The sequence below is a fragment of the Vulpes vulpes genome, chromosome 3, assembly GCF_048418805.1.
Source record: "Vulpes vulpes isolate BD-2025 chromosome 3, VulVul3, whole genome shotgun sequence".
In the NCBI taxonomy this organism is placed as follows: domain Eukaryota; kingdom Metazoa; phylum Chordata; class Mammalia; order Carnivora; family Canidae; genus Vulpes; species Vulpes vulpes.
Window position 1 is genome coordinate 26818533 of NC_132782.1, and position 23142 is coordinate 26841674.

The 23142-nt window shown below is 34.1% G+C and overlaps 1 protein-coding gene across 13 annotated transcripts in view; it reads right to left on the bottom strand.

Moving 5' to 3' along the window:
• The window catches only part of NCKAP1 (NCK associated protein 1), a 102002-nt gene that overhangs the window by 23245 nt on the left and 55615 nt on the right, over positions 1-23142 (bottom strand). For all 13 annotated transcript variants that reach the window (XM_072752112.1, XM_072752117.1, XM_072752118.1 and 10 more), the window contains 9 exons: positions 22755-22813; positions 16625-16770; positions 14592-14724; positions 11362-11481; positions 10633-10772; positions 9664-9795; positions 7216-7434; positions 6902-7032; positions 6532-6629 (listed from right to left, as the gene is read on the bottom strand). In XM_072752112.1, coding sequence (XP_072608213.1) covers positions 6532-6629; positions 6902-7032; positions 7216-7434; positions 9664-9795; positions 10633-10772; positions 11362-11481; positions 14592-14724; positions 16625-16770; positions 22755-22813 — 1178 coding nt within the window. The remainder of the gene's footprint in view (positions 1-6531; positions 6630-6901; positions 7033-7215; positions 7435-9663; positions 9796-10632; positions 10773-11361; positions 11482-14591; positions 14725-16624; positions 16771-22754; positions 22814-23142) is intronic.

Below are 23142 nucleotides of genomic sequence, written 5' to 3' on the forward strand. Positions count from 1 at the left end.
GAAAACAAAACCAGATAAAGACTCCACAAAAAAAAGAGAACTACAGGCCAAAATCTTTGATGAACACAGATGAAAAAATTCTCAACAAAATACCAGCCAAGAGAATCCAACAACACTTTACAAAAAATCAATCACTACGATCAGGTGGGATTTATGCCCAATATGCAAAGGTGAATCAATATTTGCAAATCAATCCATGTAATACATCACATCAATAAGAAAAAGGATAAAAATTATGTGATCATTTCAACAGATACAGGAAAAGCATTTGACAAAGTATAACATTCATTCATGATAAAAGCCCTCAACAAAGTAGGAACATACCTCAACATAAAAAGGTCATACATGAAAAGACCACAGTGAACATGACACTCAGTGAGGAAAAACTGAGAGCTTTTCCCATTAAAGTCAGGTACAAGATAAGGATGTCCAATCTCCCACTTTTTTCAACATAGTACTAGAAATCCTAGCCACAGCAATCAGACAACAAAAAGGAAGAAAAGGCATCCAAATTGGGTAGAAAGAAGTAAAACTCTAGTTGCAGGTGATATGATACTATACATAGAAAACCCAAAGACTCCACCAAAACACTACTAGAACTGATAAAATAATTCAGTAAGGTCACAGCATACAAAATCAATGTAGAGAAATCCACTGCATTTCTATACAATTAGTGTATAGACAGTGTATAGATTAGATTATATTCTATAGATTAGTGTATACACTAATCATGAAGCAGCAGAAAGAGAAGAAAACAATCCCACTTACAATTGCAACAAAAAATAGTAAGATACCTAGGAATAAACCTAACCAAAGAGGAGAAAGATCTATATTCTGAAAATTACAAAACACTGATAAAAGAAATTGAAGATGGGGTGCCTGAGTGGCTCAGTCAGTTAAGCATTCAACTCTTGGTCATGATCTCAGGGTCCTGGGATGGAGCCCCATGTTGGGACTCCATGCTGAGCGGGGAGTCTGCTTGTCCTTCTCCCTCTGCCTTTGCCCCTTCCCCAGCTCACATGTGCACATGTGTCTGAGCACACACTATCTCTCTCATAAATAAAATCTTTAAAAAAATGTAAATACATGTCATGTTCATGAATTGAAGGAATATTGTTAAAATGTCTATATCACACAAAGCAATCTACACACATTTGATATAATCTCTATCAAAATACCAAAAGCATTTTTCATAGAACTAGAATAAACAATCCTAGAGAATTTATATGGAACCACAAAAGATCCCAAATTGCCAAAGCAATCATGAAAAAGAAAAAGCTGGAGGCATCACGATTCCAGACTTCAAGTTATACTACAGAGCTGTGGTCATCAAAACAGTACGGTACTGGCACAAAAATAGACACACAGATCAATGGAACAGAACGGAAAACCCAGAAATGAACCCACAACCATATGGTCAATTAATCTTTGGCAAAGCAGGAAAGACAGTCCCTTCAACAAAAGGTGTTGGAAAAACTGGACAGCAACATGCAAAAGAATGTTGCAACCTATGTACACTATATACAAAAATAAATTCAAAATGAATTAAATACCTAAGTATGAAACATGAAACAATTAAAATCCTAGAGGAGAACATACACATTCACCTCTTTAACATTGGCTGTAGCAACTTCTTTCTAGCTACGTCTCCTGAGTCAAGAGAAACAAAAGCAAACATAAACCATTGGGACTACATCAAAATAAAAAGCTTCTATACAGTAAAACTAAAAGACAACCTACCAAATGGGAGAAGGTATTTGCAAATGACATATCTAATAAAGTAATATCTAAAATACATAAAGAACTTACACAAACCAACAGCCCTCAAAATAATCCAATTAAAAATGGGAAGAACAGACATTTCTCCAAAAAATACATACAGCCAACGGACACATGAAAAGATGCTCATCATCACTTATCATCAGAATGCAAATCAAAACCACAATGCAATCTCACTGTATACCTGTTGGGATGACTAAAACCAAAAACACAAGAAACAACAGGTGTTAGCAAGGATGTAGAGAAAGGAGAACCCTCTTGCACTGTTGTTGGGAATGCAAACTGGTGCAGGCAGCCACTCTAGAATATGGAAGTTCCTTAAGAAAACTAAAAACAGACCTACTCTATGATACAGTAATCACACTACTAGATATTTACCCAACAAATACAAAAATACTAATTCAAAGGGATACATGTAGACCAATATTTATACCAGCATTTTCTACAATAGTCAAATCATGGAAACAGCCCAAATATCCATCAACTGATGAATGGATAAAGAAGATGTAGTCTGTGTGTACACACTGGAATATCACAGCCATAAAAAAGAACAAAATCTTGCCATTTGCAATGATGTGGATGGAGCTATAGAGTATTAGGCTAAGTGAAATAAGTCAGAGAAAGACAAATACCGTATGATTTCACTCATATGTGGAATTCAAGAAACAAAACAGATGAACATGGGGAAAAGGAGAGAGAGGCAAACCAAGAAACAGACTCCTAACTGTAGAGAACACACTAGGGGTTACCAGAAGGGAGAGGAGGAAGGATGGGTTAAATAGGTGATGGGGATTAAGGAGTGCTTTGGTTGTGGAGAGCACCAAATATTGTATGGAAGTGCTGAATCACTAAATTGTACACTTGAAATTAATATTACACTGCATGTTCACCAACTAGAATTTAAAAACTTAAAAATAGGGCAGCCCCAGTGGCTCAGCGGTTTGGTGCCACCTTTGGCCCAGGGGCAGATCCTGGAGATGGGGAATCGAGTCCCACGTCAGGCTCCCTGCATGGAGTCTGCTTCTCCCTATGCCTGTGTGTGTCTCTGCCTCTCTCTCTCTGTCTCTCATGAGTAAATAAAAGAAAATCTTTAAAAAAAATAAAAAATACATTAAAAAAAACTTAAAAATATTATGCTATAGCTACCAAAAGTGTCAACATAATCTTTACCTGTACTAGTAAACATAGTATCCAGAATAGGTAAGTGCATCTTCACTAATCGGATCTCTAACTAAAGTTTATTCTCAGTTCAAAGCGCTATTCTCTAAGGATGAGACAAACAATTTCAGCAGAATTTGTATAGGGGAGACTAAGCATCAGTATATTTCACACGCGGAAGACAAAGGCAATACACTACAAAAGCTTTTAAAATATATGAAGGGTAATTTTGTCAAAGGCAATCTTTACCTCTTGATGTTAGAATAAAAACCAATCAAAAATCGCTACTTAGATACTGACTCAACAGAGATATGTAGTTAACTAAAAAGACTGCCTCATTTTCAAAAATACCAGATCATCCTCCTGGAAAAATGTAGTATATTTTCCTGTATCACGTAAGCGTGGGTAGATGACTGCTTAGATCCCTTTCATTTCTAAGAACAGTCTAGCACAGTACTAGGATAAGCTCTAAGTCTAGATTGACTAGACAGGTTCAAGTTTCAGTTGTACCACTTATAATAAGCATGTGAACCCAGACAAGGTACTTAATATTTCTTGGTTTTATTTTCCTAGTTTGTATATATTAGGAACAATACCAGTTTTATGTAAGGAGCTTAGAAAAGTCCTGGAACAAAGTAAAAAGTCAAAATAGCTACCTATTTTTATTTCTACACCCAACAGATATTTAGTGCATACCTTCTATGTGTGGATACTAATTTAGTACCAAAGTTTTAAGAGAGTTTATAGCTGAGACTTTATTCTAGTGACAGGGACATAAACAAATACCTGACATGAGAGTCACAAGTAAGATACACAGGAAGCTGAATAAAGAGAATAAAAAGTGATGCTTGCTATTTTACAAAGTGTGGTGAAGAAAGGATATTCTGATAAGGCAACATTTGAAAAATACATGATGAATATTACGAGAAAGTAAGCTAAGACAATACCTCAGTGAAGAGTATTTTGAAATAAGAACAAGTAAGCCAACCATGCTGGGTGAGTTAAGGTGAGAAAAGTGAAAGGCCAGCTCTATATTCCAGGCCGCATTCAGTACTGTTAAGGACATCATGCCTTTGAACTCTCATGGATATGGATACGGAGATCTAAATAGGCTAATTTCTTCTACTACATGACAATATTCAATCTATCACATTAAATGGCAAACAAGCACTAAAAATACTTAAGAATTCTAAAAGTACCTATTATTCAGTCTGAAATAAAAAATAGCTGGTACAAGTAAAATTCTTTTCTAGAATTCAAGAACAAGAATATCTTGTCCTAATTTTTCTCTCCTACTGTAAAGAACACAAGAACGTATGTTAAGATGAGAAATTTGTTACCTAAGAATAACAGGATGGAAAAGAGATCGTGTATTTAGAGGTGAGTGAGTCTAATAAAGAGAAATTAGACTGCCTGTAAAGAACAAAATTGTCATTCAAAGGTTTATGTCTTCAAAACTATATCAAGTAGACAGCTTATGTATTTAAAACCCATATTACAAAGTATCTAAAAGTTAACTTTTATACAAAAATTGCAAAACACTCTTTTGAAAAAGAACAGTAAGAGGATAATGGACATGATGAATACCAAGTAAGATTTATTTAACGTTTATTGTGGGCCAAGGACTAGTCTCAGAACCCAAGTATCTGATATGTATTATCTCATATATTTCTCTCAAAGTAAAAGTTTAGGAATTTAAACTTTGCCCAATGTCAAAGCTCTTATTAAGTGAGAGGACTGAAATTCAAGATAATTTCAGTCTCGAAGGCTTGAGTTCTTGGGGCACCTGAGTGGCTTAGTCAGTTGCGTGTCCAACTCTTTGTTTCCACTCAGGTGATGATCCCAAGGTCATGAGACGGAGCCCTGCATCAGGCTCCATGCTCAGCGTGGAGACTGCTTGAGATTTTCTCCCTCCATTCCTCTCCCCACTCATGCACTCTCTCTCTAAAATAAAATAAATAACATCTTAAAAAAAAAAAAAGCGTGAGTTCTTAAACACTGGGTAATATCACCTGTCCTTTTAGTCACAGACTCTTCTTGCCATCTATTTTATTCTTTCAGTAATATATTTCTCACCTTGCTGGAACTGACTTATCCCATATATTTGCTCAATTTTCAGTAAATAAGATTATCACATTTAGACCTCTCTAAGTGCTACACTTAAAATGCAAGCTACTTAACAGTGCTATATACTATATTGTTAAGAAATTAAAAGTGCAAGACACAAGTAACCACCAAAAAGATTTCACAAAGGGCATATCTTTCTACAATTTGTTTTAAGATTTTATTTTCTCTACACCCAATGTGGGGCTCAAGCTTACAATCTCAAGCTCAAGAGTCTCACACTCCAGCAACTGAGCCAACTAGTTGCCCCTAAAAGAGCACATTTAAAAATATGCCTCTCCTATTTTGTTTATAAGTTGAAAAGATTTAGTGGCTCAAATTCAAATTCTTTCAAACACTTGACAGCTATAAACAAACTCATTCAAAGTAAATCACCTTGACACTGGGATATTTCTAAAAGGCTTTTTAAAAAAGTCATTTAAAATGCTGTTGCTTCAGCTCTTTTACATCTTTAATAAAATGCTAAGCATTCTCAGGGCACCTGGGTGGCTCGGGGGTTGAGTGTCTGCCTTCAGCTCAGGTCGTGACCCCGGGGTCCTGGGATCGAGTCCTGCATTAGGCTCCCCTCGAGAAGCTTGCTTCTCTCTCTGCCTGGGTCTCTGCCTCTCTTTGTATCTCTCATGAATAAATAAACAAAGCCGTTTAAAAAAATGCTAAGTAAGCATTCTAAAGACATTTTTTTTAATCCAGTGTAAAGGGTATAAGATAATTTAAAAGATTACTTAGAAAAGTGAGCCTAGGAAAAAAAAAAAAAAGAAAAAGAAAAGTGAGCCTAGGGGTGCCTGACTGGTTCAGTTGATAGATCATGTGACTCTTGATCTCAGGATCATGAGTCTGAGTCCCACAGTGGGCAGAGAAATTAAGATTACTTAGGGAAAAACAAAAACCAAAACCAGTGAGCCTAATAATGTTTGTAATATAATCTGTGGAAAGCAATACATTCAAACTACAAATTTAAATAAATGACTTTGGTTGGAATTTTGAATAGTCATTCAAACAGAAACACCATGGTACAACAGAATAAAGACGTGACCAACGGTCAAGAAATCTGAGTTTAGCAAGTCATTTCACCTCTCTAGGTTCTCAGTTTTTTCTTCTGTAAAAGAGAGAGTACTAAATGAAAATGCTAGGGGAACCTGGGCGGCTCAGTAGCTGAGCGTCTGCCTTTGGCTCTGATTGTGATCCCAGGGTCCCAGGATCGAGTCCTACATCAGGCTCCCTACATGGAGCCTGCATCTCCCTCTGCCTGTGTCTCTGCCTCTCTCTCTGGGTCTCTCATGAATAAATAAATAAAATCTTAAAAAAAAAAGAAAAAAAGGCCATGCTAGCTCTATAATTTCATTTATATATGAGAACTTTCATGTTGGGTTAAAGTAATTAACATTCTAGGCTTGCTGTTCATATTCTTAAAATGTTTTGCAGGAAACAGTTTTAATATTTCAAAGCGAAAACCGATAAAGACTATATTACCTTAAGTTCAGCAACTTGTGATGAAATGTGCCACATAAGGCTCTCACTTAGGAACTTCATACCATATGGGCCTAGGAGCTCTGATAACGATCTCATTTCTGAAAGGAAATGTAATTAATTTTATACTTTGACAGAGCAAACACTTTCAGAAAATGAATGTTAACACACTGGAATGTTTCATTATAGAAGCAAATTATTAATGCAAAAATCCTGAGAAGTCTAGAATAAACAAGGTAACACAAAAGCAAAGTAAGTCTAAAATATAATGTATGATTATGCACTGAATGAATTAAATGAAAACAGTCGTAACAATCAAAAGCTAAAAGAATCGAGGTGTCTTCACTCTAGAGAACATGTCCGTTTTATTCACCTGATATGTCAGAGTATTCTTCTGCATTGAATGTTAACTCATTTTCTGTAGGTAAATTCACAAACGCTTTCATTGCAGGGAAATAAGCTATGTGACCATTGCTGACTTGTCTTAACAAAGTTTCCAAATACCTAAGAAGAAAAAGTAAATTTATAATCAGGAGAAATTAAGTCAATACTTATTATGGTATAAATTCCTACATAAGTTGACTGATAACAAAAATGAGCACTTATTAATAAAAAAAACCAAAAACTTCCCTAAGCAGTTCATTACAAAGAAACTTTGTATCACTCCAAATTTCTAAATGTGCTTACCAATTTGTGTATAGACTTGTAATGGTTGGTTCTCCATGACTGTCTAAATGTTGTGTTTGTTGAAGAAGAACGTTGTTAAACACTCTTGTAATGTCAATTTGCACATAGTTTTCTATGGACTGCAGTACAGTCATATATGCTCTTACACTTGTTAGAAGCTCTGATGGTTTTGCAATTTCCTGTGTGGCTTGATTATACATAGTCATTCCAACAATTGACCTGTTGGGGGTGAATAAAAGAACTGACTTTTCCATTTATTAAGCAGGCCATTTAACCTACTGATAGCAAGAACATGAACTTTAAAGACAATTTGTTACAAAGCCATGAAATTACTATCATTATCTCCAAAAAAAATGAACACCTAAAAGCTACAATAAAGTAGAAATATGATTTAAAAAATTCTAAGGACATCAATATTAAAAATGATTTAAGGATAAAGAGGGTTTAAAAAAATTCCTTAACAAGATACACTGTCTATAGCAAGTACAATGGATTATTTAATCCACAGCTCAAATTTATCTGGCACTCTAACACACCAGTAGGCTTTATACCAATCATTCTCATATTTAATAACTCTACTATGTAGTTATTATCACCACCATTTCACAGATTTAAACACCACCACCACCACTACCTAAGGCTCAGAACTCAAGTAAACTGAATAAGGTCACTTTGTTTGGAAGTAGGGGGTCTAGGGTTTGAGTCCACATCCGCCTGACAGTGCTGCCACTCAACAAAATGCACAACACTCAAACAAGGCAACAAAAAACCTCCCATGTTGTTTTTTAATCATTTGCAGCACACAAAACACAGTTCTATTATATTGATACCCCAATGAACTATAAGCCTAAAAGGAAACACAAATTTTGAAAATACTTTCCTACCTGTTCTTTTCCTATGTTGGCCACCCCATCTTACCATCTTTAAAACTCTGAGCTTTGGATCTGTAAAGATCTTAAACTTGTGTTTGTAAGGATAAATCCTTAAAGACAACGTCAAATTCCATTAATAGAAACAACCCCCAGAAGATCAACGCAAGGCAATAACTGCTATTCTTGCATATATCCCCTCAAGTTCCAAGACTGTACTCAAGTGATCAGCAAAAATCAACAAACTAATGCAAGCTATTGTTTTGGCATGAAAATCTTTCCCAGGTAAACAAGTTTACAGCCTTGCTTTGATTCTGATAACTAAGTAGATGTTTTGTCAAAAGAACATCTGTTTCTCTATGGATTAACAGACCAGACTACTTACAGAAGGAAAACAAGGGGGGTGTAAAGTAAACCCTATCTTTCACCCACCACGCTCTCATTCCCACCGAGTTGAGAATAATAAATACCAGAGTGCATAATGTCCCTTTGGTTTAAAAACTATTCTAGGTTTCACTGTCAGAATGCCTGCCTTACTTTATAAAGGACAGCAAAAGACAGTCTTTGTTTAACATCTCACTAGGCAACTGATGACTTAACACACAATTTAGTACCCACTTACATATTCTCCTATTTTGTTCTCTAATTGTTGTAGTCTTCTCACAAACTATAGCTCTAAGCTTTATACTATTTCATTACTACTTACAGGACTTAAAAAAATGTCAAGCACATGGTATAAATACTACTTGTTAATGACCACAAAACTGAAAAATCTTTGGCTAAATTTTGTTTTATAAATTGATTTTTTAAGAAAAACTTCTCAAATCAATCAATATTTTCTTCAATAAATACATGTGTAACTTTAGAAAAAAGCTGAAGCAACATTTATAAAACTGAAAGGTTTCTGATATCACATGCAATATGATTTCAAGAAACATACATAAGACTTATAGAACTCTAATTAGGGGTGCCCCAAGAGTCTAGAATTCTACTGACCTAAGAGCATATATGTGAACTCAGAAAAAACAAGATATCATCTAGTCCTGATGGTTTCAAATATTTGACTGTGACCGACTTTTAAGATATGTATGTGGCATCATGACTGGGTACATATATACATATAAGTGAAAAATTTCATGAAGCAGTATTATACTTACTACATGCACTGGATGATTTTTTCTATTCTTGTTTCTTTTCCTTCCCTGCTTCTTCTTTCTTTTTTTAAATGTTTACTACAACCTTCTACACTGATTTCATGACCCGACTTGGTTGCGACCTACCAGCTGAAATATACTGATTGGCTTCAATCTTCTCATTTTACTTATAGGGAATCTGAGACTCACAGAATTAACTGGCTTGTCCAGTGTTAAAACTGGTTAATAACAAGTATGGGACAAGAATCTGGGTAACTTAAAGTGATTCCTAGTTCACCATTCTCTATACTTCCCCATTCATTATTCTTGATACTATATCAGTTCTACTACTACTTTTCCTCGTAACAAGGAACACTATATGGATATGAAGTACATAACAAACTCATTAACTGAACCAACAAAAAAAACTTTATATTCTTTCTTACTTTGTAAAGCGGATTTCCAGATGAGAAGTCAAATATTCTCGTGGGGTAAAAGTATGTTCCCAAACCACCATGTTTGGTACATAATTTATAGAGAAACACAACTCAGAAAGTGCAGTGTGCAATTTATCAAGGCTGAAAAAATATTAATGAACAGTAAATGAAATATTCAACGTTTCATCATAACAATACAAAATTACTTTTATAAATGTATCAGATCTCATTTGGGGATAATAATTCCAGAATTCAGTATTTTTCTTCCTAAATTGACAAGTTCAAAATCTTTAAGGATATCACTAACATGAGAGCAGTTTTCTAAAGACAGTATCACTCATTTGTTTCTCCATTCAGATGACAATTACATTGATTTAATATACAAGAAAGTTTATTACATGCTCATAGACAATCTTGCTGTACTTTCTGTATTGGAGGACGAAAGTTGTCTACAAAATGGCAAACAGCTTGCTCAACATAAAAAAAGCCAAGAAGTAAGAAATTTACTTTAAACAAATGTTCATCCATTATTGTCCACCAATGCCTACCCTCCAAAAACACAATCCTTAATAATATCTAGTCTGATATACGTACTATAAAAATGATTTATGTTCTAATACAACAATATGCCAAAATAAAGTCTCAGATTACCTGCTTTTTAATAAATGGAAAATTATGGATTACTTATAGTGTATCCTCCCAATTTTTAGACAGATTTTTGGCCTTTTGCATTCATTATATATAGACAAATATTACCTATTAAATGAATTTTCTTCAAAAATCCAAAATCTGTATTTTGGAAATAAGCACTAATTATTCAAATACACAAAGGTAAAATAATAGTAATAATAATGATAATACTTAATGACAAGAAATTAAGAATTTACAACTATGAGCATTCCCTCAGTACTAATGCCATACAAAAAGAGAAAAACTTCTACTTGTAACAAAAAGATACAATAAAATTGGATGGCTTACTTGGTCACTACCAGCCTGTTTTTCCTCATACTCTCAACTCCTGGCTTTTCCCTTTCAGGTTCCCCTTTCTTACCAGTCTGTTTTTTTGACTTCTTATTCACTGCTTGACTAATGGTTTTGGCACAATGCTTGGGCAACAACTAAATTTAAAAAGAAATTAAATCTTACATTACACCAATTATTTTGAAAAAACATTAACTATTTAAGCAAATCTCAGCTGAATCCAGACAAGGTAGCAAATAGCATCTAGCGCAAAGAACAGAGGCATACGTGAGATGCAGTTTACCTACCTGGGTCAGGGAAGTCACACAGCTTGGTAGAAAACAGAAATAGGTAAATCTTGTGTGAAGAAAGCTTCATAGAGGAAGTTATATCAAAACTAAAGTTTAAATGGTAAGTAAAAACAGACTAGACAAGCAAAGAATGAGAACATTTTACTGGAAAGAAAATTCAGAATTTAGTGGGAACTACTCAGTGTTAAAGCACCAAGTGAAGGGTGAAGTAGATGGTTTGAGCTATGAGGAAGGGACTTGAATGCCAAGCTAGAGGCTGGATTTTAAATAGTAAGACGGTGGCAAATTTTTAAAAACCTAAAAATGATGTTTTATAAGAGGAGGTAAGGAGATTTACTGACAGTTTAACAATAAAAAAATTACAACTGCCTAACACTTAATTCTCTTGCCTTCATACACAAAAGTCCTGTCTGTAAGGAAACATGTAAATTATTACCTGGTCACTAAGAGTACACTGTTCTGTGCAAATATCAGTGATGAGATTTCGAGCTTGTTTGGCCATTTCATCCAAGAACATATTACATAAAGAAAGACTGCGATCTCCAATATGATGTCGCTGTCAAAGCCGAATGATAACAACAATAATAAAAGTTATAAGAAAGTAGCTTGAATTAAAATATCTTTTAAATAAACACGGAAAATAAAGTTAAAGTCCATTGTACACTAAGGAGTGGTAGTAGAGAATGTTCTAGATTACTTTTATCTCTTAGAACAACTAACCTATCATACTGTATTTACATAATTGACATAAAATAAATATTTGGTGATTATACAAGTCAAGTACAATTGGGGAGATCTTAGAGGACCAGTAATTTCTTTACCATGAAAAGCTATTAATTCAATTTTCACAAGGTCCTACATTCGTTCTTATTTAAATACTGAACCATCAAACAGAAGATGTGAAAGAACACATTAAGAGTAGTGTTCTCTTCAAAAAAAAAAAAAAAAAAAAAAAAAAAAAAAAAAAAAAGAGTAGTGTTCTCTAAAAAAAAAAAAAAAAAGAGTAATGTTCTCTAATCTTAACTGATACACACACACACTATATATATACAGATATATGTAAATCTTGGCACAAAAACTAACTTGGTAATGTATAAACAAAAAAGCTTAAATATTTAATTAAAATTGTGAGAAATCATGTCAATAAAACAAAGAAATTCACAAGACATTCAACTTGCTAAAATCAAACCCCCCAACCCAGAAGAGATAAAAAGCTGACCATGCATTTTCTGAACACAACAGTGGAAAAAAAGAATTATTATTTTTATATTATGTTTAATTTTAAGGAGATTTTATATACATATATATATATAGAGAGAGAGAGAGAGAGAGGGAGAGAGAGAGAGCACGCACACCACACTCACTTAAATCCATCCATCTTTCTCTATAGGAATCTGAATCTTTTTAGTTTTGGTGGTGTCATAATAATTTAATAGGTTTTTCTTGTCAATGGTAACTAGAATGTTGAGTATATAATGCAATAAAATTTTGTATTACACTTTTGCAATACTTTACAAAGAGATAAATTTTTGAAAGTTTACCTTACCAAATCTTCCATAATTACATAACAAATATACCGAGAGTTTACATTTGGTATTTCTAGGTGATAAAACAAATGCAATATACAAGAATATAAAAATACTTCAATACCTAAAGTAACAGTTCCTAGATCTATCATGACACCTTAATGTATTTTATTCTAAGCACCACTGAAAATTTTTATAGGAAACCAAACCAAAACGAACCTCCAGGACAGATACAATTAAATATTGGTTTACATAAGGAAAGATTTCAAATAGTAAACATTTAAGGTTTTATGTAACCAAATTCTGACTCCTGGAGGATGAAACATATCCCTTGCTATCACTTAATTCTGAAAAAAGACCTCTGAATTAGCATTTCTTCAAAATTACTAAATATAAGTATATATATATATATTTTTAATTACAAGCTTTTTGTTTTTAAAGATAAGTATATATATATATTTTTAATTAAAAGGTTTTTGTTTTTAAAGATTTTATTTATTTATGAGAGACACAGAAAGAGGCAGGGACACAGGCAGAGGGAGAAGCAGGCTTCCGGAAAGGAGCCTACTGTGGGACTCGATCCTAGGACCCCGGAATCATGCCCTGAGCCAAATGCAACTGCTCAACTACTGAGTCACCCAGGTGCCCCTAATTACAGTTTTTTTAAGAGAAAAAAAGAATGATAGTCCAAATTGCTGAAGATCTAAGTGCTTCGGTGAGAAATTTTTACTTTCTCCATATGCAACAGACAACCACTGAGGATTCTCCCAGAAGGAAAGAGACTCTGGTGGCATTGTATTAGATAATCTTAAAGGCAGAAATACTGAAGGCAGGAAAACTATTTAGCAGTACATGTGGGGGCAGCCCGGGTGGCTCAGCGGTTTAGTGCCACCTTCAGTCCAGGGCGTGATCCTGGAGACCTGGGATGGAGTCCCTCATAGGGCTCCGTGCATGGAGCCTGCTTCTCCCTCTGCCTGTGTCTCTGCCTCTCTCTCTGTATGTGTCTCTCATGAATAAATAAATAAAATCTTAAAAAAAAAAAAAAAAACAAAATAGGAGTACATGTGAAGAGTACTGCAAATCTGAGCTACAATAGTCACAAAAGCAAAACTGAAAGTAGAGGGTGAATTCAAGAAATGAAACCAGACAAAATTAAGAAGACTTCATGGTGATTGAATGGGAAGGATGACTGCAAAGAAAAAATTAATAGTATATCTTGGGTATAAAGCTCAAGGAAAGAATCTATTAAATCTAAAAAGTCTAAAATTTGCTGGTGCTGCTATCCCCTCACAGGTAATATTCCTAAAAGCAATTCCTCCTAAACCTCTTGCAGGCTAAGTTCTGTCTCAGAGTCCCCTTCCAATGCACTGAGGAATACAATCTGCAACAGATGTTACTTAATGCTTAAAGACATTAATAATGCTACTGCTATTTGTTAGTTTCTTTTCTCCAAGCTCTGTAGTTCTAAGTAAAGGGACTCAACATAAGTTAAACTATAAAAAAACAGACCACTTAACTTTAATATATAGTCTTACCACACTTACAAAGTGACATTTCTTTTCTAAAATCAGGAGAAATACTGCATACTTTTTTGATACTTTTTATTGATAAAAGTACCAAGTAATTCAAATATTCAATAACTATGTGCAGCTGTATGTCTTACAAATACTAATAATGTTAATTTTGTTTACTATATCTATCATATTAACATCAGTAAAATTCCTCCTTGACATGTTTTATGTTTACAGTCAGTAATCAGTAATTCAATTTTTTATTCTTTCCAATAATAATTTAAGAGGAAAAGTAAGCATACAAAATCAATTGCTGTATGTAACTTTAGCATAAATATGAATATTTAATCCATTTAATAAATGTAACCCCAAGTGATTTTATAATATGTTCTTAAAAATATATATGTGAATTTATCCATCTGTGGAAGTAAATACTACATCTATTTCAATCTATTCTAACATTCTTCTGATTCTGCAAACAGAGAAATTAGGTAAGAAACTAGATTAGGTAATTGTGACTTTGCAAAATGTAGCCAGCTACATTTTGGTGTACTCTGGTGTACTCTACATACCATATAAATTAAAAAAAAAAAAAAAAAAAAAAAATCATAGTACTACCCTGAAATTACCTCTTCAGGACACAGTTCATGTGTGCAACTCATAAAATGAGTGCAAAGTAGTGGAAATGCAATGGAGTATCTTGACTGAGAGGGTAACTCCAAACACTGTTGAAACATCTTCTCGAAAGCACGACTATAAAAACTATATAAGGAAACAAATTAAAAATTAGAATATTTTATAGTTAAAAATTTTATGATACAGTACTTAGTTAATTTTGTTTGATTCAAGTGAATGAAAGCTATCAACTGGTAGCCTTTATTCCCTTAAGAAGAGAGTAGTTATTTCTCCAGACTATCTTTTATACACCAACAATCATTACAGAATAATAGAAATATTATTTTATAATATTAACCAAGTTTTAAAATAAAAATACAAAAAAAAACTATCTATGGCATATGAACATATGACATTCAAATCTCACACTACCAGATTTATCAAAGTCAAGTCATTATCAATTTTAAGAAACACCATTATTTTATGTGCCACCAGGAAAGAAAAGCACTGTCAATTAAATAATGATGCACCATCAATTTAAAATTACTTCTGGATTTAGGAGATATTAAATATAAAAGACTATGAGTCAATAAAATATAGTACATCTTGGAATAGACAACCAAAAGTAGTAAATATGTCTTTATTTTGGATGTAGTAGACAAAATAAGAATGTGACAAGAAAAAAATGGATAAAAATTAATTAAATATGACTGAAAATCACAAATTTTAAACATTACTCAATGTATTTTTACTTCTAAGGAAAGGGAAAATGATTTTTTATTGCAGTAGCTTTCTTTTACCAATAGGTACCTTGCTGTAGATCAAATATATGTAAACCTAAAATGTTCCATTTTTCTTTCCAAGTCAGACAATAGTATACAGTTCTAAAAATAATCTTAAAATTCTTACAAATCTGACATGTGATATATTGTGTTTCAGTGATATATTGTTTCAGGAATTCCCTTAAGAAACCTCTCATGCCTTCCCTATCTGATGACCTGGATTTCTTCTGCAATACTGTTAATTAAAGCTATCCTAACAAACAGCCCAATCAGTGTGGACTGGGGGTATCTCCCCACACCAAAAAAACAAAAACAAAAACAAAAAACAGTGAGAAGCTATTCATAATGATAGCTTTCAACACATAGAAACTACTATTATTATCCACTGAGACTATCTCAGCATTGTAGAAATAAAGGATAATAGGTTACTCCAATTAGCTTCCATACACAGAAAAAAAGCCAAGAAGCAGATACAGCACTGATACTGCACAGCTTAGGAGCCAGAATACTTGAGTATGAATCCTGGTCCCACTGTTTATTAGTTTGATCACAATCAGGTTCATTTATTCTTTCAAACATTTATTAAGTATCTACCATGTTAGATACTTCCTTCCTTCAAGGACCACATTATGTAAGGGGAAAGAGAGGGAAGAAAAGAACTAAAAAGGCTATGATAAGAGCAGAGAGGAGCAGAGCACCATGGAGGAGTAGTCACCACATCATCATAATATTAACGTCTAATTTAATACTGCAGAGCGAAATTACTTGCCATTTAGTTTCCAACATTTGCTCTATTTGACCCTGATTCACAACTTCTTTTCCTTCATATAATGATGCAAAAGAGGGCCTTGAGGCAATCTAAAGTGACTGTTTTTTACCTCCTCAAAAAAAGTAAAATAAATTCACAACTCTTATAGAGAACTAAAAAAAAAAAAAAAAAAAAAAAAAAAAAAGACATAAGATCCCTAACTTTGTAGACTTTTTGTTAGCAAGTTGCCAACTATTCCATTTTATTTTTATTTTTTTGAAGATTTTATTTTTAAGTAATCTCTACATCCAACATGGGGCTCAAACCCACATCATTGAGATCATGAGTCACATGCTCTACTGACTGAGCCAGCTATAGACACCCCTGTTCTTTTTATTCTTAGGAGTCTTTTACTGAATGGGCTCAAGGACTACAACACTAACATAAAAACAACCAACAAAGATATCTTTGAATACTAAAAATTTCAAATTCTGATTTTTAAAAAATTACCACATACCAAAATATGGAGAGATCTGATGTTTCCACCAACATTTCCACCAAAGAATCTACCATTTTTGTATGAAAAATTATTGTATTCATCATCTTTCCAAGTTCTCTGTGATCTGCAAGGCTAAGTGAAGCCTTAGAAACACTAGTATATGCCTGTGAAAGTCAAAAACAAAAGTAGTTTAAGAACAGACCAATGATTTCAGCCTTGACATTCTACAGGGGAAAAAAAAAACCCACTACTGAAAAATTTCTAGTATTTGACACCATATCAATAACATCACCTTTTTAAAGCTGTCAATAGTGACCAACTTGAAATTCCTATCAAGAAAATTGTTTAAATAAACAAACAGGTATTACTGTCAATAAAACAAAATCTACTATGTGGGTCATTCATCTTGAACCCCAAAGGAACTGAAGTTACAATATCAAAAGTATAAAACAGTGAATTATCAGTTAATTCTACTAAAAGAAATTTTCAATCTAGTTTGAAAGAAAACATACGTGGGAAACACAGAGATGAAAGTAAGTACTGTACATGTTGATTCACTGAGGTTTTAGATTATACTGAATAATTAAAAACTAGGTAATATGACACACTGTACTAACTGATGGATTCTAGAAAAGAACTGAAGATAGTAAAAATTAATGTAGGTTGACCAATAAGGTGATAGAACTTAACCAAAACCATGAGGATAGGTTTAGGGAAAAGAAACACTATTATTCTTTTTTATTATAAAAAATTTTATTATTCTTGTTTATTATAAGGGTATCAAATCAGAGAGCAGAAACCTGTCCATGGACAGTAAGCATTCCAGAAAGGCACAGAACGAGAATAGGAGGAGTGTCTACAGAATAAATACTGTTCACTATGGCTACAGTTAAAGTGAAAAGAAGAGAGGGGATCTCTGGGGGGCTCAGCAGTTTAGCACCTGCCTTTGGCCCAGGGCGTGATTCTGGGGTCCTGGGATCGAGTCCCGCATCGGGCTCCCTGCAGGGAGCCTGCTTCTCCCCCTGTGTCTCTGCTTCTCTCTCTCTCCCTCTCTGTCTCTCATGAATAAATAAATAATCTTAAAAAGAAAAAGAAAAAAAAGAAAGAGAAAGTGGTATAAGACGAGAGTCAACCAGATCTTGTAGACCCCTTTCATGAACTAAAGGTTCTGCACAGTGGCCAATTATTGTTTTAGAAAGATTATTCTATGCAGTGGAGAGAATTGGGGAAAGGTGGACAGAAAGGGAATAGGAGGCAGAGATCTGTTAGCAGGCAGTAGTGGCAATAATCCAGACAGGATCATGATGGTCTGGTCTACAATGGTGGTATAGTTTAAAACAGCTTCATCTGGGAAATGACTAGAAATGGTGGGCAACTGAAGAGCTACGAATCATGGCCAGGGTTCTGGCTTTTGGGAAATACTTCCTCGTGGATCTCATGTATGCCTACACATTGGATATGCCAAGAATGCAAGATCCAGAGCACTCATTACTCAGGCCATTTCTCAAGGTTGTATTTGCAGCTACCAAACTTGAGGAATGAGGTCACCTCGACCTCTGGATCAAAGAGCTAGTATGCTTGTATTGGTAAAACGGAGGGTGCATCAAATTCAGTGTTCCTTAGCTGCAACATAAACCTACTGTGTACCCACCATTCATCTGGGTTCCTCTGGGCCTTCCACCATGGGTCATGGAAGCAAGGGGGAAAAAATGATACACATACACTAATGCTCATGATGCTTCCTGTGCAGTGAATAATTAAGTCCTTTGTCTCTGATGCAGGGGCCCCATGTCTTCTGCCAGTTTCCATGAAACAGTAGACTATAAACAATTATTTCCTTGTAAACTGGATAAAAATCAACTCTTAGCCTCTACAATAACAAGGGGCCAGAGCATGGATAATTACTGTTTACTAACACAGAAACACCACAGACAAAACAATTTTATAGTTTTTGAATGAATGAAGAAGAATGAGGGCAATATTCTGATGGCATGGACATATATTACAAACTAAGTCTAACTGAAGTTTATCTTTAATCAGCTTTACAGTTTAAAGAGGAAATACAGTTGTGGCCATGAGCTTAATAAAGACCTTCATTAACTGACCTTCATTTCAAAAATTCTGAATTAAAATATCACTGTGGAAACAATTTCAGATGAAATGGATGGTGACAAAATGAGATAATTTTACGTAAAAGACTTATTTGAAATACTTGACAACAATGAAAGGAGAAATAGGTTTAAAAAAAAAAAAGGTTTAAATAAAAGTGTAAGACATGAACAACCCAAGTAAATTTGATGACAGAAGAAAAGAAGATAAATGAAGATAAATGACTAAAGATGCTTAAGACACTACTGGAATACATAGGGGAACAAGAAGTAGGAAGGAGAAAGAAAATGACAGAGAATACATGGAGAAAGAACGCTTTAAAGATTAGAAAAAAGGAGAAAGATCAAAATGACCTATAAAAGACCAATGACCTTAAGATCAAATTGGATAGGACTCCAGTTAAGGCAGAAAGCAATTATAAAATTCTCCCAAAGCTTATCCTTCTGGCCCTGCAGTACAAGAATTACTGCTATCTAGAGAACTCTTCGCCCTCTGGGGCCACGTGCTCATACCCAACTCTTATCCTTCTATTTGATCACTCATCAGTCATCTGTCTTGTGAAGACTTCTTCCCTCTTGTAGTAATACTTTACACTAAAAAGTCTCTTTACTTGCCCTTTCCTCCTGTGTAGGCTATTTTCCTATTCAATTTCTACCCATCTTTCAAAATCTGGGCAAAATGATGCTTTCTCTATAGTCATTAATAGCAATTCCAACATGAAAAAAAGCTTTCTCCCCTCTAAGAAAACTATAGTTAATTATAATCATACTCTGTCAAGTAGCATCTTTTAGACTTTCAACCGCTACTTAATTTTCATTATCTTTTATGCCTGTCTCCACACCCAAATTTATAATATCCTCAAAACAAGATTTGTACTCCTCTACAGATTATAAAATAATGTTCAATATTTTATCTCCTGTATCCTATGGTCTAGTCAGTAGGCATGGAACCTTCATTGTTGACCCATTCTTCATCACCTACGCAAACCTTCAGGGTTCTCACCACTGCCTCACAAGTTGCACTTTCCCGCTTAGACAAGACTTCTCTGGCTTAGTTGTATATCCCACTGCTTTCTTCCTTGTATGCTCTACCCTTCTGTCACTAAAAATGAAGAGTTATAGAGAGTGACTTTATGTCCCAGTCATGATTATGAGCAATGTTATGGGTTAAATTGTATCCACAAAAAATATGTTGAAGTCATAGTATAGTCCCCAGTACCTCAGAAAGTGACCTTACTTGGAAACAGCATCTTTACTGAGGTAATCAAGTTAAAAAAGAGGTCATTAGAGTGGGCCCTAATCCAATAAGACTGGTATCCTTATAAGAGGAAAAATTTGGACACAGAGATATGTACAGATTATATGAAGAGAGACAGGGACAATGCCATGACAGTGACTCATCTACAAGCCAAAAAACATCAAAGATTGCCAGCAAATCACCAGAAGCTAGGAAAAAAGCATAGAAAAGATTTTCCCTCATAGCCCTCAGCAGGAATCAATCCAGCTGACACCTTGATTTCAGTCTTCAAGCCTCCAACTATAAAACAACAAATTTCTATTGTTTAAGGCATCCAGCTTTGGTATGCTATCATGGGAGCCTTAGCAAACTAATAAAAGCAAGAATACAACACATGAAAAAATCAGAGAGCAGGTGATATTCTTATAATCACTCATAAAAATTAAAAATACTTACAAAGGGATCTGTCAGTTCTACATTCTTAATGCTTATACAATGCTTTATATTTTGTCATATGACTGAACACAGCTAAATTATCAAGTGATTCCTTCAAATGAGTAAGCTTAATAATCCTGAAAGTATTTAATAAGGGTAAATTTGGGATGTACCTAAATCTCTATAATTTTCTGAACCCAAATGTTGGTTTAGGCACTCTCACAAACTGACAGCAGAAGACTTAAATACTAAATAGTTCAAGCTTTTTGACAGTGAATGACTTTCAAAATTCTAAATGTGGATATCCTTTGGCAGAGCAATTTCACTTTTATTTTCACCTTACATGCTCCACTTCTATATTGTTTCACAGATCTTGTTAAAACAAAGAAATGTTAATTTCTAAACTTTATTTTTAATAGGAAGAAAAAAATCTTTTATACATACACACTTATTATTTTGGGGTAGTGGTGTTAAGCGTTCTTCCCTGATTTCCCACTAACCAACTCTGCAACTTCAGGCAAGTTACTTAATACTAGTGGCCTTCTTTATAAAATCATCCCCAAAAGTATGCAACCACAGAACAAAGAATGAGAATGAGAAAAATGTCCATGTATTTTGAGGTTGGAAGAAAAGAACCTGAGAGCAAAATTACCTAAGGGAACTAAGCAGACTGCCAGAAAAGTATGCTCTTCCTAGGAGTCCTTCCTGAGACTGGGCTGATCTAAAAATGACTTCCACCAATATATATTGGTTATATTTTACTTTATAATTAAACAAATAAAAATTAATTTAAGTTGCACAGCCACGTATATATATAGTATAATCCCACTTACCGTTTGAATACCTAAAAGGATATAAGCCACTTATTAAGTGAGTATTTCTGAGGTATGAAACTGGGAAAAGTTCAAACTTTCATTTCCTACTTTACCTCTGGGTATTCTGACATTTTATAATGAGAACATAATATTATTATTTTAAAAAAATATATTTTAAAAATATGCAGTTATTGAAAAAACTGGGCCACAGTTTCCACATAATTACTAGAACTATTTAAGGGGCAATTAAATCCCATCATTAAATTCATAGTATACACAAAGATTTTAAGTTTGAATTTAAAAGTCCTTAAAAACTATGTATGTGAGTTATATATTAAATGAAAACTAAACTTTTAAAATCTACTACCATTTATTTCTGCATTTCAGAAAAATGAAGCATATGACACTATATCGGGACAACAAACTACACCCTGTGAGCTGCCTGCTTGTTCTTTTCTAAAGAAGATATCCAGACAGCTAACAAACACATGAAAAGGTGCTCAACATCATTAATTATCAAGGAAATCAAAATCAAAATCACAATGACATATCACCTCACATCTGTTAGAAAAGCTATTATCAAAAACACAAGGCAAGAATGTGGAGAAAAGGGAAGCCTCATGCACTTAGTGGGAATGTAAATGGATGCAGCCACTATGGAAAACAGTATGGAGACACCTCAAAAAAATTAAAACTACCGTATGATCCAATAATTCCATTTCCAGGTATTTATCTGAAGGAAATTAAACACTACCTCAAAAAGATTATCTACAAACCCATGTTCACTGCGGCACTATTTGCAACAGCCAAGACATGGAAATAGCCTAAGTGGCAACTGGTGGATAAACAGATAAAAGAAATGACATTGCAAATACATATATGTATAAACACACACACAGGAATATTATTTAATCAGAAGAATGGGGCAAATCCCACCATGCGCAACAACACGGGTGGACCCTGAAGGCATTATGCTAAGTGAAGTAAGTCAGACACAGAAAGTCAAAGATCAAATGATCTCACATGTGGAATTTTTAAAAATAACAAAACCCCCCAAAAATCTAAAACTGAACTCTCAGACAACAGATTGCTGGTTGCCAGAGGTGGAGAGCCAGAGGTGGGCATTATGGGTGAAGGTAATCTGAAGGTATAGACTTCCAGTTATAAGATAAATAAGTCCTGGAGATTTCATGTACAGCATGATTACTGTCTCAGGAATACTGTACTGCATATTTGAAATTTGCTAAGACAGCAGATCTTAAAAGTCCTCATCATAAGAAAAAATATTTCTACCTATGTGTGGTGATGGATGTTAACTAGACTTATTATGATCATGTTGCAATATGTACAAAAATCATTATGTTGTAAACCTGAAAACTCTATGTTGATACCTTAATAAAAATGTTTCTTCTATGAGGTAAAAACTATAGTTAGTTATACAAAACTAGTCTTCTCAACACATAACAATGAATCTTTTTCTTATTAAACGTTTTCATGTTAACTAAAATATTCAATACTCAAAACAGAATGACAAAATTATTAACTATTCTTACCTGTAATCTAAACCAATCTAATCTCATTCCTCTGAAATCAAATACTTCCCCATCTTCAACTACAATAAGAGAAAAAAGATTACAAAGGAAGTTAATGTTTCACAAATATAGAATCAGAGTTTTAAAATTTAAGATCTAAGACAATTCCATGTATGGCCATCTACATAAAAGAATTAAAACCAGAGTCTTAAAGAGGTATTTGTACACCATGCTCACAGCAGTATGATTTACAAGAGCCAAAAGGCAAAAGCAGCCCGAATGTCCATCAACAGAGGAATAGATGAACCAAATGTGTTACATTATTCAGCCTTAAAAAGGAAGGAAATTCTGGCACATGCTATAGCGTAGTTGAACCTTGAGGACACTATGCTAGTGAAGTAAGTTAGTG